Below are 14252 nucleotides of genomic sequence, written 5' to 3' on the forward strand. Positions count from 1 at the left end.
AACCGCAGTGACAAACCATTCTAAAAGCATACTTCAAGTTCCACACAGAGTGTTTCCATGTTCTCCAAATTTTTCACTATAGAACACCACTAAATCTGCCATAAAGCATGGCAAGACGATGCAGAAAACATGAAATGTGACTATTTGGTGATGGTACGGCGGAACAGTCACAAACGTAAGCACAACATTAAAATTAATGTGACCTACGGTAAGAAATAAGCATTGCAAAGCTCTAAGACAGTGTGTGCCATAACTTCATGTGAGGCTGCAGTAAGTAAAAATAAATAAATGAAAAGGTACCTCTGGCAGTGCAGTGCTACCCGTGTGAAAATACGCACGAAGGACATCCTAAAACCTCACCCAAGTTTCATATCCTGATATGCACCAGATAAACACATGGCATCAGCAATGTGGGCCATTAATGTAATTAGATACTCCATTCAGTTGCTGCCTCTAAAACTTGCCACTACTTTGGAGACCATGACTACCGACATGCAATGTTCTCAAACCACTGACTACCATTAGTAAAATTAAAGTGCTGGCACTGCTGTCATATCAGTGTAATAGAAGCATGCAATGGCGAGTGCATACACGCATGTGCACGCACGCGCACACACACACATGCACATCCCATGGAGCTAACCTTGACTCCAGGTTTTTTGAGATACATGCATTTTATTGACGCTTTCACCAAAGGTTCTCTTCAATCTCTTGATCTTTTCGGGCAACTTTTCCAACCACAAATGGATCTTAAGTTCTCGTTTTATGGCCTAAATTGGGACAACTAGAAATGGGTTGGATGGCCAACCCAGTGTTTCTGACGTCATTAACTACTTAAGTAGACGTTCACTCCACGCTGGCTGAACTCAGAAATATAGACTTCGTTTTAGATCATACCAGACATTGCACTATCACTTTAGCCATTCAATGCACGCACAATAGTTCTGCTGATACCATTTGTGACATCCTTTGCTCGTATCTGTGACATGTGTCACTCAAAAACCCAGTTTCAGTTTCCTATTTACTGCAGTTCTGAAACTGTTATGCCCGTTATTTTGGAAAATGTTATTGCCACTAAGCAGAAAAATCCAATAAATACAATGTACTTTGGACTGAAAATGACCAAAAACCATCCACAGTTCCTAAAACTTTAATCTGATTCGTGATGTCTCCAACAAGCTGGGTGACAAGGCACTGGGACTCAAATGTGCTTATGACCGCTTGTGATCCAGGCAGTTGTTAACTGCAGGCTCATACTCGGCATCCTGCTTACTGTTCTTAATGCACCAATTATAAACTTGAACTGCAGCAATTGCTGATAGCAGCTCGTCAGATTAATCAACACATTCAATTTCAACTCGGACATACGAATTCCTTGACCCAATTTCGTGTACATTTCATCACAGAAATCTCGGTGCAGCCAAGCACAAAAAATGGCTATGCTAAGCATCTCCTACCAGCCAGCTACACGAGCAAAAGTAGCACAAAAACACTCGCATTACAAAAGTTAAGCGGAATTACCAATGAAGTCTGGGGAGCACATGAATACGTTCTTATGGCAGAAATGTGCAAAATCAGCCACAGAGCTCCAAGCCAGTGGATATGCAAGATAACCCATAAGTGCAGCACAACTGTTACTGTATATGCCAATGGGTTGCAACAGCCCAAAACACCCTGCTCGTGTACACCACATGATGCGACTGCAATCTGCTGTGCCTTCAATTTCCACAGTGATTTTGATAAGCGGTGCTCATTCAAAAAAAACAGTAGATAGCCAAAAGTGGTCTGCAAAAGCCACGCGTGCTGTCAGCCAAAAATATCAATACTGTGAAACTTTAAATTTCTGTGGTCGGATATAGCTTAAGTTTTCAGCGCTCCACCCACATTCACCACTGCCGCACAGAATTCCTCTATGTGAAAATAATTCATTGCTAGGCCTTTTCTTGTTGCCTGCAAACAAGCAGTTAATCACCAGATTAAATTATAAGTATAAGAATTTTGATGCCACTGGCTTGTTGAATACAGTTAAATATTAAAAAGCTGACTTCGTTCATTGTTGTAGTTGGTCAGTGGAGTAAAAAAGCACCCCACAAGTGACAGTCCATTATTTCCAACAGCTGTTTCTTTAAGCAGTGTCCTATTACAGGTGACACATTTTTTCTAACACCCTAGAGACCAAGGTAAAAGTAGTGGGATGAAAAGAAATCTATTCAAAGACAAAACTTACATTTCCAAAGCTTTCTGAGCACAGGACATCAAGCTCCTGAGAATGACCGCCCTGCTGCTGGCAAACCTTAGAACTGTGGGTGGTACGGTTTGTGCTTTTGTTTGCTACCAGTGATGCCACATGGCTCAATGGGAACAGTACCTGAAAACACAAATGGCAAAATTGTAAATCCACTTGACTTCTTAAAAAAACTTGATGCACTCATGGCAACAATTTCTTGAGTACACAAAGAGTGGCATTTGCAAGAATTTTTAGCCTGAGGACTTTTGATTTTTCGACTTTCTGCAAAAATCAGTTATCCCTCTGATGCTGATCCAAATTATTGAAAGTATCACACAGCAACATAGTCTAGCTAATGCCGGTTTAGATTAGTCCACAAAATGCATAGCAGCATGCCGAGCATGCAATAATGCTTTCCACACTGATACTGCAATTACTGGGAACTTATGCTGCAAGGCTGTTTCCAAGCCAAGTTGAAGTAACTTATTCTTCAGTGAACTATGACAAAGCACTATGGTAGACATCCTCACAGTAGATAGCCACATGGGGTCAAATCCAACAAAGAAAACAGCAACTCCAGGACACCATCCTAAAATAATGTATACGAACATACAAGGTATGTACACACATTACGATTTAGCTACAGCAAAGCAGGAAGCAACGGGAATACCAAGAGTTCATGCAAATTATTAAGCACATTATAGAAAAACCAAGTTCATATAGTTCATACATGACATACAAAATAACTGACTAGTGCAGTTTACATTTAGATTTGGCATTTTTTGCCTTGTTTTTTTTTTTCAATCAGTCAAACATTTCAAACTTTCTCCATAAATATTAATTAATTCACAATCATTTTGCTACATTTACGGTAACAATTAAAAAAAGGCTAAATTCAATAGTTCCACAATGTTTTGTGGGCAAAAGAACTACATTCACACGCTGGGGTAGCATCTGCATTTTTAAATGAACAGCAATTTTGCAACTTTGACGCACCATAAAGGTCAATATTTGGTCTTTTTTAAACAGGTATGCAAAGAGGACAAGATTGTTCTCACTGCTCAATTCTATATTTGTAGCACTACTATCAAGTATGCTGCTCATGCAAAACCCTGTGACTCAAGTAATTCCCTCCCTGACAGTGAAAAAATAAACAGTAGATATTCAGTGAGGGCGAGTACTACAAGCTGTTTAACTATAACGTTTTGATCAGCACTGGTGGCCTGGTAATATATCGACATTTTTTTCTCACCGATGTCCATCGGAGAGCACCAACGAACAAGCACATTTTACCTGGCACTATACCTCTGCACTGCGCAGTCGACAACCGTGAAAGAAACTCATGCGCAGCATTTTACCTAACATTTTCAACGGCCTCGGGTCTGTTACTTGGCGCGGAGCTGGAGTCCTGACCCGTACAGAAGTGATTACCACGAAAGGTAGCTTATTAGCACCCTTACACCGCAGTGTCCGAGCAATAAAGAACGCAATATGACTTATTAGCGCTAATGCTTTCACGTGCCGTACAGTTAACAATGCATAACTCCAATTTACAGCGCCGCACCGTTTAATCAAGCCTCCCAATGTGTCCACCGCGAGTAAGCCACGACCGCACTAACTCACCACGCACGTGCACGACTAATTATGTGGATGCCTTGCTGCTAAGGTTCTTTCAAAGTGACGCCAAACACGTCCAGCCACATCAGACTGCGGTAACCAAGTCGCCTAGTGTAGTACATTACATTCTTCTTCCTTTGCATGACTGACGGCTGTTTCGCTGAGGTAACTACCCTTCCAAATTGCGCAGCGCTGGTAGTTCTGCTACTGCGGATGTGTCTAAGGGGTATACTCCTGCAGAACAATATCTTTAGGTACTGTCCGCTCATCGATTGGAAGGCACACCATGGACGTGTAGAAAGCTATTAATGTCGCTTACAATCAATCTATAATCATTCTGAGGGACCAAGTAGCAGCAAATGCAGTTTTACCCACCTGACCTTGCAAGCTCACACCGTGGCTCATAGAAAGCATGGTCGTCACCGTACGTAAGCTTCAGTAAAAGGCGTGTGGTGCTCGATTCTTCAGGCAATCCCGTTTAATAAATAACGCTAAGTTATTAAAATTTCGTTCAATCGTCTGGTTTCATCTGGAGACGATGCGCCCACCGGCATTGAATGACTGCAGCGCCATCACCTCAACTGCGCAAGGCTTGCTCATTCTCGCCGGTACCGTGCCGTGCCGTGCCGCAAGCCGCAAGTTCATACGTAAAAAGTTATTTTCTACTGCTGCTTTCAAATAATTATTGCTCTTAGAAGCTCAACATAAACATTTAAAAAATCGCACCCACATTCTTAAAAATTTTAAATAAATGATTTTTCAGTTTTGTTTCGATTCAGTTCGGCCAGTTCGGCGGTAGTGGCGGCAGCGCGCGTAATGTGTTCATGTGGTTCATGTGATTCGTGCGTTCCAATGATTTGTCTGTTGTCCATACACCGACATCTGATCACCGTGATTTCTCAACGCCTTGAAGTCGTCAGAGCCGTGTGAGTCGCCTTTTGTTTAATTGTTGCTTTTAGCATCTTGCCTTTAGAAGCAGGCAGCGAAAAGCATCTGACACCACGGTCGGTTGAAACGTAGTAGTGGTTACGGCGCTCGGCTGCTGACCGGAAAGACACGGGTTCGATCCCGGCTGCGGCGGTCGAATTTCGATGGAGGCGAAATTGTAGAGGCTCGTGTACTGTGCGATGTCAGTGTATGTTAAGAACCCCAGGCGGTCGAAATTTCCGGAGTCCTTCACTACGGCGTCGCTCATAGCCTGAGTCGCTTTGGGACGTTAAAACCCATGGAGGAAGAAAAAAAAACAATAAACCAACCTGCTCCCCGTTATTTTTATGCAATACCCGGGCCTTTCCTAGATGCTACAGTCAGAGCAAGTTCTGTAGATCAAGAGGAACCTGCTAGCGCGCCGTCAACTGCTTTCCTTGTTAAGCAAACTGCACAGCTGTTATTCAGCTGATTCTACTTGGTTACGGGTTGAGCAGTGGATCTTGGCGCATGTGTGCTAAACGAGTACAGGAACCCAGATGGTGTGCCAAATTATAGCGAATTCCGATATGCCCTTGGTTTGCATATCAACTTCGCACTTTGGGATCATACGTACCGTGTAAGCACTGCATGACAAATGAGGGTTGAGCGTATGTATGCGTGAAGGCATTGATTGGATACCAACCAGGTTTATTATCGCGCATGTCCCGCATTCGCAGGATTATGCAAAATTCAGAGAGTTTTATGCTTTTAAGCTATAGTCCTAACTGTCCTACTTTTACTTTTGCTGATCACTCCAAACTGAAACGCATACAAATTTCCGATCTGATTGTGCATGTTCCCGGACTTGTGTTCTGCACCATACACACTTTATTTTGTCCAGTGTTCAGCAAAAGTCTGCCTTCAGGTGAAGACCTCGATTTCTCGGCCATCTTCGGTAGTCACATATGGGCTTTCTTAAAAAAAAAAAAATGGCTGTTCATGGGCTGCCCAACGCGATGTTCACAGCCAGTCTGCAAAATGCCACTTACAGCACCAGTAGCAAGCGAGAGAATAAGAGAATAGCGTTTCTAAGTTTGCTGGAACAGTTGCATGAAGCTGAAATAGCCTATGCCATAGTTAATCTTCAAAGATTTACTTACGCAAAGCGAAACAAGCACTTGTCAGGATGCACGTGCATATGCCAGGTGTTTCATGGAAGCTATTTTTTGAAAAAGAGGCCTTTAAATATACAAAGATGGCTTTTATGGAATAGTGTTGGCGGACGTCAGAAAGAAGTGTATCATGTCAACTAGTGGTCCGGTTTAGCAAGTTCTGCTGGTCAACTTTTTTTGCCGCAGCGGGGGCTCACGGGTTGTGGTGCTGGCTGCTGACCCAAAAGGCGCAGGTTCGATCCCGGCCGCGGCGAAATAATAGAGATCCGTGTACTGACGTGCGGTATCGGTGCACGTTAAAAAAAAAAAAAACCAGGTGTCCCAGGTGGTCGAAATTATCCACAGCACTCCACTACGCCATCCCTCATAGCCCCAGTCACTTTGGGACGTTACTCCATTAACGAAAAGTCCACTATTGCAGGTAGGCACCTGGTTGCAATTAAGATACGTGCAGCTGACATCAGCAGAAATAGTCGTAGCAGTTTTTAGAATTTCGCAACGATTACTTTCAGCGCTGTAGCTCAACAAATTTTGGCCATTTCTCGCGTAACTTTTCTGAAGTTGCGCGCAAAGCGGCGCCCACCGCGCACATTTCACATGACGACTTTGCGCCCGCCTCGGCAGCAGTGCAGCACGGGTGGGACGGAGGTCACGTGGTCTAGATTTCATGAACGCACACAGCAGGTGCGCCATTTTCAAACTGCGCGAGAAATCGTCAAAATTTGTTGAGCCACAGGACCGGCGGCTGTGGCTATTGCCTATTACTAAGGGTCAGCTGCGAATTTCTAGTTGCAGCCAGGTTCCTATCTGCAAGTGAAAAAGTGAACTTTTGGAATTTAGTTATCTAGCTTAGTACATGATTCATTTGTTTTCTGACACCTGCTGACACTGGTATTACCGCCGCGGTGGCTCCGTAGCGGTAGAATTTCGATAGAGGCGAAATTTCTGGAGCCCTTCACTACGGCGTCCCTCATAGTCTGAGTCGCTTTGGGATGTTAAACCCCCATAAACTTAAACCTACTTTGTTGAAAAAGCATATTTTTGCCTCAAAAAGCCCGTTTTTGAAAATCAGCTGTTTTTTTTTTTACCTGACAGTTCTGTTAGGACAGGCTTTTATGTTTTATCTGTCATTTCTCTGCAAACATTCAACACCACTTTTCATGTGCAAAACCATTGTATTAGAACTCTGCTAACATTTCCTTCATGAGCATAACAACAGAGATGTGCTGAAGCATGTGCCAGCAGAACTTTGAGGACCCCCCCCCCCCCCCCCCCCCTTCTTGGAAGTGCTCCTTGCAGGCATGTACTACGCAGCAGCCTTCCCCACTCCTTCATTTGATACAAAATTATGTAGGGCCTGCCCTGGAAAAAAATTTCTGACTACATGCCTGCAGTCACATCTGCTGTCCACCTAGCATTGACTATACAACTGCATTGTGCTTAACTGGATCCACATAGTCTGTACAACTGCATTGTGTTCCAGCTGTATATACTCCAACTACTTCTCTGTCTGTTGTTGCCAGGAAGAAAGAAAAGGAAAATGCACAGGCCTGCTCACTGGCTCAAGCCGAGCCACAATCGCTACCACGTGCAGATAGTAGGAGAGTTGAAAGAGGGGATAGAAAGACAGGATAGTAAAGACGCGCTAAAGACAAGGCCAATCCCGGAGGTAGTGCAATACCGGGCCAACCGGTGCCGGAAGTGAAGCAACCTTCAAACTTTCCGCCACATTTCCAAAAATAAGTCCAATTGGACCCGTAACAGATACTTCTCTTGGCAATGAAGTGAAAGCTACATAACCGAAACAGGCCCTTTCGTCCTGCGCAGCGGAACATAGACCCCAGTTGCAGTGAATAAGTTCCTCTCGAAACATAGTCCACAGGCAACACTCGTTATTTAAGGCAGATTTCTAACATAAGTACACATTTTTGATGTTGGAGGATCACAGAAGAAAACTTTGTTCCACCAAATTTTTTCGGTATGTCTGGTTCAAGCTTTCATAGATTAAATCGGCAAACCATGCAGTGAGCAATGTGTTGGGTGCCTGCCCTGTAGCTGAATTATTGCTGGAGCGACTCATTTACAGATGCACCGCCCCTGCACCTTTCTCTTAATTGCCAAAATATGCCGTCACCAAGCATAGCTCCATGCAGCTTTCTTCAATAGCATAGAGATGACAAAAAAAAAAATGCACAGCACAGCCACAGGACCTGTTTCATTTGCTCGATTTTTACTTGCCAAATGAACAGCACACAAGAGTTGTTCAACTACAACCATAATAGCATTGTTCACAAATTCAATGTGATGTCTCCACATTAGTGAAAAAAAAAAAAGTTTTCAGTCAACAGTCTTGTTGAGGATCACGCTGTTGTGCCAGCTTCCTTAAAAGAAGAGAAGATATGGACCAGGGAGAAAAAAAACCACTAACTATGACACTATAAAAAAAGCGGCTCACCCTCCTTTTTTTTTTCTTGACCAATCTAGAGAAACTATGGTCACATTTTTTTTCTCCTTTCCTATAGATCATTGCTGAATATCAGCCAAAAACCAAACGCTCTCCACACTGGAAGAACATCAAAAAAATTTACGGAGTGGGAGAGAGAGAAGAGGCCAGGCATAATGAGGAAGAGTCTGTACTTGATGCTTAAACAGTAATGTACACATTCTAACACTCAGCTCTCCATCACTTGGATGCCTATCTTGCTATATACAAATGCCTGTAGTTTCACACCACTTTATAATTCCCCCCCCTCCCCCTTTTATACAAGGTGCTTTCACATTTCGTGAACCAAAGCAATCGTATGCACTTTACGTGAACTCTTTAGTTGTCAATTTTTTTAACATCTGGGTTCCTAGAAATGTTATACAGTTGGCAAAATATCAGACAGCACTATTTTTAGCATAGAGAAAGGTTATCCAGTTTTCATAAACTGGTCTGGGTCGTCTTGTAATTCTTTTCATCTAATTGAAAGATAAAAATTTAACTGACTGTTCTTTGCCAACTACTAAAGTTATTAAACATAAGGAATAAGAAACTGTAAAGTGCAGCAGGCAACTACCAAGGATGCAGTTTTATTTTATCCTTGAAAAATGCACAACTCCTTTGAAAAACTTTGGTTCAGGTTATGTGAAACGCCCTGCATACCTGAGTGATGTCTGTCAAATTGTACAAAAGGAACACAAACTTTTGCTTTCACAAAATTACCACTGCATTTTTTTTTTTGCACAAAAACCTTGCAGGAGACCCATGTGGCTTCAAGGTACACCACTCTCTCTCTCTGTGCATACCCATCAGTGGTTTTTGAAACTCTCCTTAAAAAACACAACAAATTGTTATAATGGGATGTAAAGAACAAGATTTACAGCTAGCATCCTTTGCCAGACATGACTAGCATAGCAGTGAACAATTCATGCCAAGAAGGCTTTCCCCTTGAAGCACAGAACACGAAATGCACTTGTTTTGGATTCAGTATACAAAATTTTGCCTGCACCCATGTAACAAAAGGAAAGAAAAACTGAGTTGCAACAGCACAACAGGCAATTTAAATTTCCCTGCCATTCTCTTTGCAAAACTCATACCTAATATTACAGAAAAATGTTTGATATGAAGAGAGAAAAAAAAAGCAAAATATGAATTACTAAGTGCCGTTTCTCTTGGACCTCTGAAAATTACACAGCCTTCAAGCATATATGTACAAATGTCTGAGAAACATTTGAAATGGTAGAAACGCAGGTGCTGGTCTTCAATGCTGTAAGAATCCATTTTACACGCTACTCGGTCAGCGAGATGTCTTGTTACTTGCAAACCTAGCCCAACCCGACCCAAGTGACAACTTCCCTCCAGCCATAAATTTTTGGGGGACTTTAGAAAAAAGGACTACAATCTTCTAGGCAACACTTGTGCATGCTCCTGGCTTTGTACAGCTTGTCAAGTTCTGTCGAGCACAGCTTGTAATGTCTACACACATTCTTGAAGTTTTTTTTTTCCTAACTTAGGCTGGAAGGCGGCCCAGAGGCAAGCCAAAGAAAGAGGAGCGTGTGCCTAATCTGTCTCAGGCAAACAAGTCTATGGTACAGCATCATGATTGTGTGTATATATATTATATATGTACAGATCATATACACACATGCACCCACTCACACTACGGAAAAAAGGTACCAGATACAAAACAAAACAAGCCAGGAAAATGCTTCTGCTGTAGCCATCAATGTCCTCAACACTCGGCTTTATCTTGCAGCCACACACTTGGACTGCATGTTTTCTGCACGTGACAAAAACCTCGTGACACCTCTCTCCCTTTCTCGCCGCGCACACATACGTACACACACATACACACGAGCAACAGCAATTCTTTGCACTCCAACTGAGCCACGAAGTCCCATCACACGTCAGAGAAAGGGCGGTAGGGCGAGGCTTAGAGTTGCCAGCACAAGCACGCCCTCTCCATGCCCTTCAGGAAACAAAAAAAGTAACCGCTTTGGTCTATCGCTTGGTCAGCTTGAGAACCAAGTTCTCCTTTCGCTCAGTGGTCACCACTGTCCATTCAGGATCGTCTGGCATGGTGGGTGCAATGCACTGAGGCTCGGACAGCGACGAGCCAAGAGTCCCAACGTCCACCATCCCAAGCCCTCCTTCCCCCACTGCTTCCTTGTCAGGTTCTGATACAGGGCCTGACTCAGCCATTGGCTCTGGCTTCGGTTCCTCCAACAGCTCTTCCAGGGGCGGTGCGTCAGCCGGAGAGCAGTCGTGGTGAGGTGGTGGGGAACCGGGAGGCGAAGAAGGCAGCAGATGTGGAGAGTCTGCCAGCATGGCCTCATACTCTTCGGTGGAGAGCGGGAACTTGCGCCGCTCATAAGGATCCACTTCGCAGGGGGCCCAGCAGGGAGGCATTATCCCTGCGGGTGGTGGAGACATTGACGAGTCGTACGCCATCGAGTCATACGGTTGCCGGTGGTGGTGTGCCTGGGCTCCCTTCCCGCTGCTACTCGATGGCTGCGCTTTGCCCTGGCCGCTGGCAGTCTGGGCGGCCCTTGATAGGAGGCCTGCAAAGCGCCGCTTTTCTTCCTCCTCACACACTCGGTGACGAGTCTCAAAAGCTTCGTCGCTCATGTCCTCGACCTGCACAAAACAGAGGGTACAAATGTACAGCCCCAACATATTCACACCACTTTTACAACATGCCATACACACTCGTGTAAGGACTGCTATTTTTTTTTTACATTCTTATTTGAATTTTGAATGCGTGGTCCATACATGAAAGTAAAAAAAATAACGCATAACTGGATTTTTCTCTCATTTATCTGGTCCAAAACGGGGTGTGGCCCATACACGGATGTGACCCTTACACAAGATTATATTGTATATATGCAAGGAAAAATGAACAGCATCCACATTAGTACAGCAGGTTTTTGCAGTAATGACAATGCATGTCCAGCAGAGCTGAAGTGGAGAAAACAAGGCAAGAGACTACAGATGCTGCATGCATCAATGCAGGTGCTTGAAGAAAACTGAATAAGAGGAAATCTAAATGCAAGGGTTCTACAGTATTCAGTTTTGCGAGTTTTGCAAGTTATAAACACCTAACAGCACCAAGAACAATTTTTGGGACATTGATATATCCCCTAACTGCAAGACCACGCTCTGAAGTCAGTATCTGAGCTAAATATTCTGTAAAAGTTGTTATTTCGGACACCCGGATAATTCGAACTGCTGGCTCGGTCCCGGCCAACGCCCGTGTAAGTCTATGGCGTCAGGTGCTCGCTAATTCAAATGGGTTCCCAAATGAAGGCAGCGTCAGGTATGACCGGCGTGGCGCGATTGTCAAAATAGCCCAACTCAAATCCTGTTCCATGCTGCAGAGTCGAGGCATAATGTCGAACGGAAGGCCCCACCCATCCCTTAGAATGGTCTGACTACTTAGTTTTGGTTTCGTTTTCCTGAGCTTCGCACCAGACTGCAGCGACAGCGGCTTGACCAGCCAGCATCAGCCAGCCATCCTAACCAAGCTCAGCATCGTTTAAGACACTGGTGTGTCGCTGGCGTTTTAATCAAGAAAGCATCAATATCTTACTTCCTCTTTTGCATCACCAGTGTCTTGAGGAACTCCGCTCAGCTCTTCTTCGGATAGTGCACGCCACCTGAAACAAACAAACAAACAATTCCGGTGCCATTAGCAGCAAGCCTGTGACCCGCGGGAGGTGAGGCAGTGCTCAAACACATGGCAGCTGCTCGGATGATAAGAGCAATAATTGTTGTGCACATCTCTTCTATAGTTATATGGAGGAGAGACAATGAAATGTCAGTTTTTTTAAAGCACAACATGGTGCTGCAGTCTCTTAAGCTCTCGTGAAGTGTCAACCAATCATATTATGCCAATGTCACCGAGTAATAGTAACAGTACTTCATTCACTAGCATACTGGTCGATATGTCATATAGACCAGCCCCCTAACTTTGGCAATCAGAAAAAAGAAGAAAAATTTTGTTAAGCCATATATGTCGTATAATGGAACCTGCGAACATGATAAGGCAAGGCAACGAAACTGACTTAGGTGTGAGGATCTCCTTGTAGGGCAGCCTTTCTACTCTTGTAGCCGAAGCAATGCTGTAGGGGATCACAATGTTGTTGATGTCAAATGCATTCTCGACTCGGCGCCTCCGCAAAACTTCCTGAAGAATGGACCGGTTTTGTGCTGCACCTGAAAAAAAATATAGGCACCATCACAAGGACATACATGGCAGTGAAAGGTTAATGATTAATGGGGGTTCAATGTCCCAAAGAGGATCAAGCTATGAGGGATGCCGTAGTGGAGGGCTCCAGATAATTTCGACCACCTGGGGTTCTTTAACTTGCATTGACACTGCACAGTACAGGGACATCTAACATTTCGCCTCCGTTGAAATGAGACCGCAGTGGCCGGGATCGAAACCACGTCTTTCGGGTTAGCATCCGAGCACCATAACTACTAAGCCATTGTGGCGGCTGATGGTGAAAGGAACAAATGGGCCAACCCCACCACACTCTTTGCACGTGCATTCAGTGAGGCCGTATTACAGCCAGTTCGCACTGGCCCCCTGCTCCATACGTTTAGCTGCACGGCAACCTTTAAGTTGTGTGTCACAGAGCACATTAGTACTTTCCATTGGTGCTGCCCTTGGAAAACTTGAGGCGTGCTTCAGAACATCTGGTCATGTGGAAGTAAGAAAAGAGTGTGGACCATTTGTCAGCTGATCTAACAATTGTGCACTAGCGTCCAGAACAGTTGGTTCTGGATGTACCGAATTACTGCTCACATTGAACAGCCACATCTTCTTGCAAATCCCATGCAATAGTTTAGCACTATTGTCCACACTTATCGAACCCTTGTTCTGCAGAACATCCTATATATCGCACGAAGCCCCATGCGATCAATTTTCACGCATGGAGCTGGGTTCATTGCGTAGCCTTGGACACCTGCCAGCAGAGCTAGCTAGCGCTGTGAAACAGTGTCACGAGGGGAACTTAGGGCGTGCTTTTTTCCATGCAACATCACTGTCGTGGGAAAAAGATGGCATCCGGTGCACCACCTGTCATGCGCCAAAGCCAATCTAGCTGACCAAAAGCTAGCGGTGGCCCTTGCCTGGCATGCTTCACTGCCAAAGGTGTTGTGGAAACCAACTGTACCTTAAATTTAATGAGATTATTCTACTTATAATGCACTGGTAACAAGATTAGACCTCTTATGATAGGCAGTGGCTAGTTCCAAAGCACCATCTGCTGTGGCTGCGATGCAAAGCAATCTAGGACTAGCGACGCCTGAAGGCCAGTGCACAACGAGTACACTTGCAAGTGGCACGTCGCTGCAGGATGTGCACCACTAGCGTAGGTGCCCTGTATTATCAATTGCGATGTTTTATGTATCTAATTATCACTATATTGAACTAGTTCAATATATCCAGGATCGACTATATAGTACAACTACCAATGGCTCTCCAGGTACACAGACATGACCAAATCCACAATGAGATCAGTCTACTGATGCTACCTGCCTGCACAAGCACTTGAATTGCACATACAGCCTGCCTCCACCTTGCATCACCAGCTTACTTACCACAGCAAGCTATGTGATTGTGTGGACATCTCAGTAAATGCTTTTTAAAAGTACGGTTGCCGACCGTTTGTTCAGACCTCTCGAGGACCGCAGAAAGATAATAAAAAAAAAAAAACTGGAAAAAAATCTTATTTTTTATGTATTTCTTCGACCTTGGCAATCAGCTTAAAGAAATTGTGAACGTGCTGTTGCACGCTGCTCTCGGTTACATGCAGTCAGATCAGCCTTAATCTTTCGG

The 14252-nt window shown here is 44.2% G+C and overlaps 2 protein-coding genes, 1 long non-coding RNA gene and 1 pseudogene across 10 annotated transcripts in view; 1 reads left to right on the top strand and 3 right to left on the bottom strand.

Moving 5' to 3' along the window:
- Positions 1 to 4434, bottom strand: part of YME1L (ATP-dependent zinc metalloprotease YME1L) — a 43094-nt gene extending 38660 nt beyond the window's left edge. For 4 of the 6 annotated variants that reach the window (XR_013315610.1, XM_077668721.1, XM_077668720.1 and 1 more), the window contains exons 1-2: positions 4220 to 4429; positions 2228 to 2368 (exon numbers count right to left, since the gene is read on the bottom strand). Coding sequence is in view for 4 of the 6 variants with exons in the window: in XM_077668721.1 (XP_077524847.1) it covers positions 2228 to 2368; positions 4220 to 4258 (180 nt within the window). In the remaining 2 variants the exon portion in view is untranslated. Of the gene's footprint in view, positions 1 to 2227; positions 2369 to 4219 lie in introns of all 6 variants that reach the window. The other 2 variants (XR_013315611.1, XM_077668723.1) reach the window with 1 other exon arrangement.
- Positions 4435 to 4526: 92 nt separating this feature from the next.
- Positions 4527 to 14252, top strand: part of LOC144136424 (uncharacterized) — a 29741-nt gene continuing 20015 nt past the window's right edge. Inside the window, exon 1 of one of the 2 annotated variants that reach the window (XR_013315612.1) lies at positions 4527 to 4770. This is a non-coding gene — a long non-coding RNA (uncharacterized LOC144136424). The remainder of the gene's footprint in view (positions 4771 to 14252) is intronic. The other variant, XR_013315613.1, reaches the window with a different exon arrangement.
- On the bottom strand, positions 7573 to 7714 carry LOC144095759 (U2 spliceosomal RNA; annotated as a pseudogene).
- The window catches only part of nsl1 (non-specific lethal 1), a 119847-nt gene continuing 113729 nt past the window's right edge, over positions 8135 to 14252 (bottom strand). For both annotated transcript variants that reach the window (XM_077668727.1, XM_077668726.1), the window contains exons 7-9: positions 12472 to 12622; positions 11997 to 12063; positions 8135 to 11044 (exon numbers count right to left, since the gene is read on the bottom strand). In XM_077668727.1, coding sequence (XP_077524853.1) covers positions 10409 to 11044; positions 11997 to 12063; positions 12472 to 12622 — 854 coding nt within the window. In that variant the 3' untranslated portion in view covers positions 8135 to 10408. The remainder of the gene's footprint in view (positions 11045 to 11996; positions 12064 to 12471; positions 12623 to 14252) is intronic.

The sequence above is a fragment of the Amblyomma americanum genome, chromosome 6, assembly GCF_052857255.1.
Source record: "Amblyomma americanum isolate KBUSLIRL-KWMA chromosome 6, ASM5285725v1, whole genome shotgun sequence".
NCBI classification, from domain to species: Eukaryota; Metazoa; Arthropoda; class Arachnida; order Ixodida; family Ixodidae; genus Amblyomma; species Amblyomma americanum.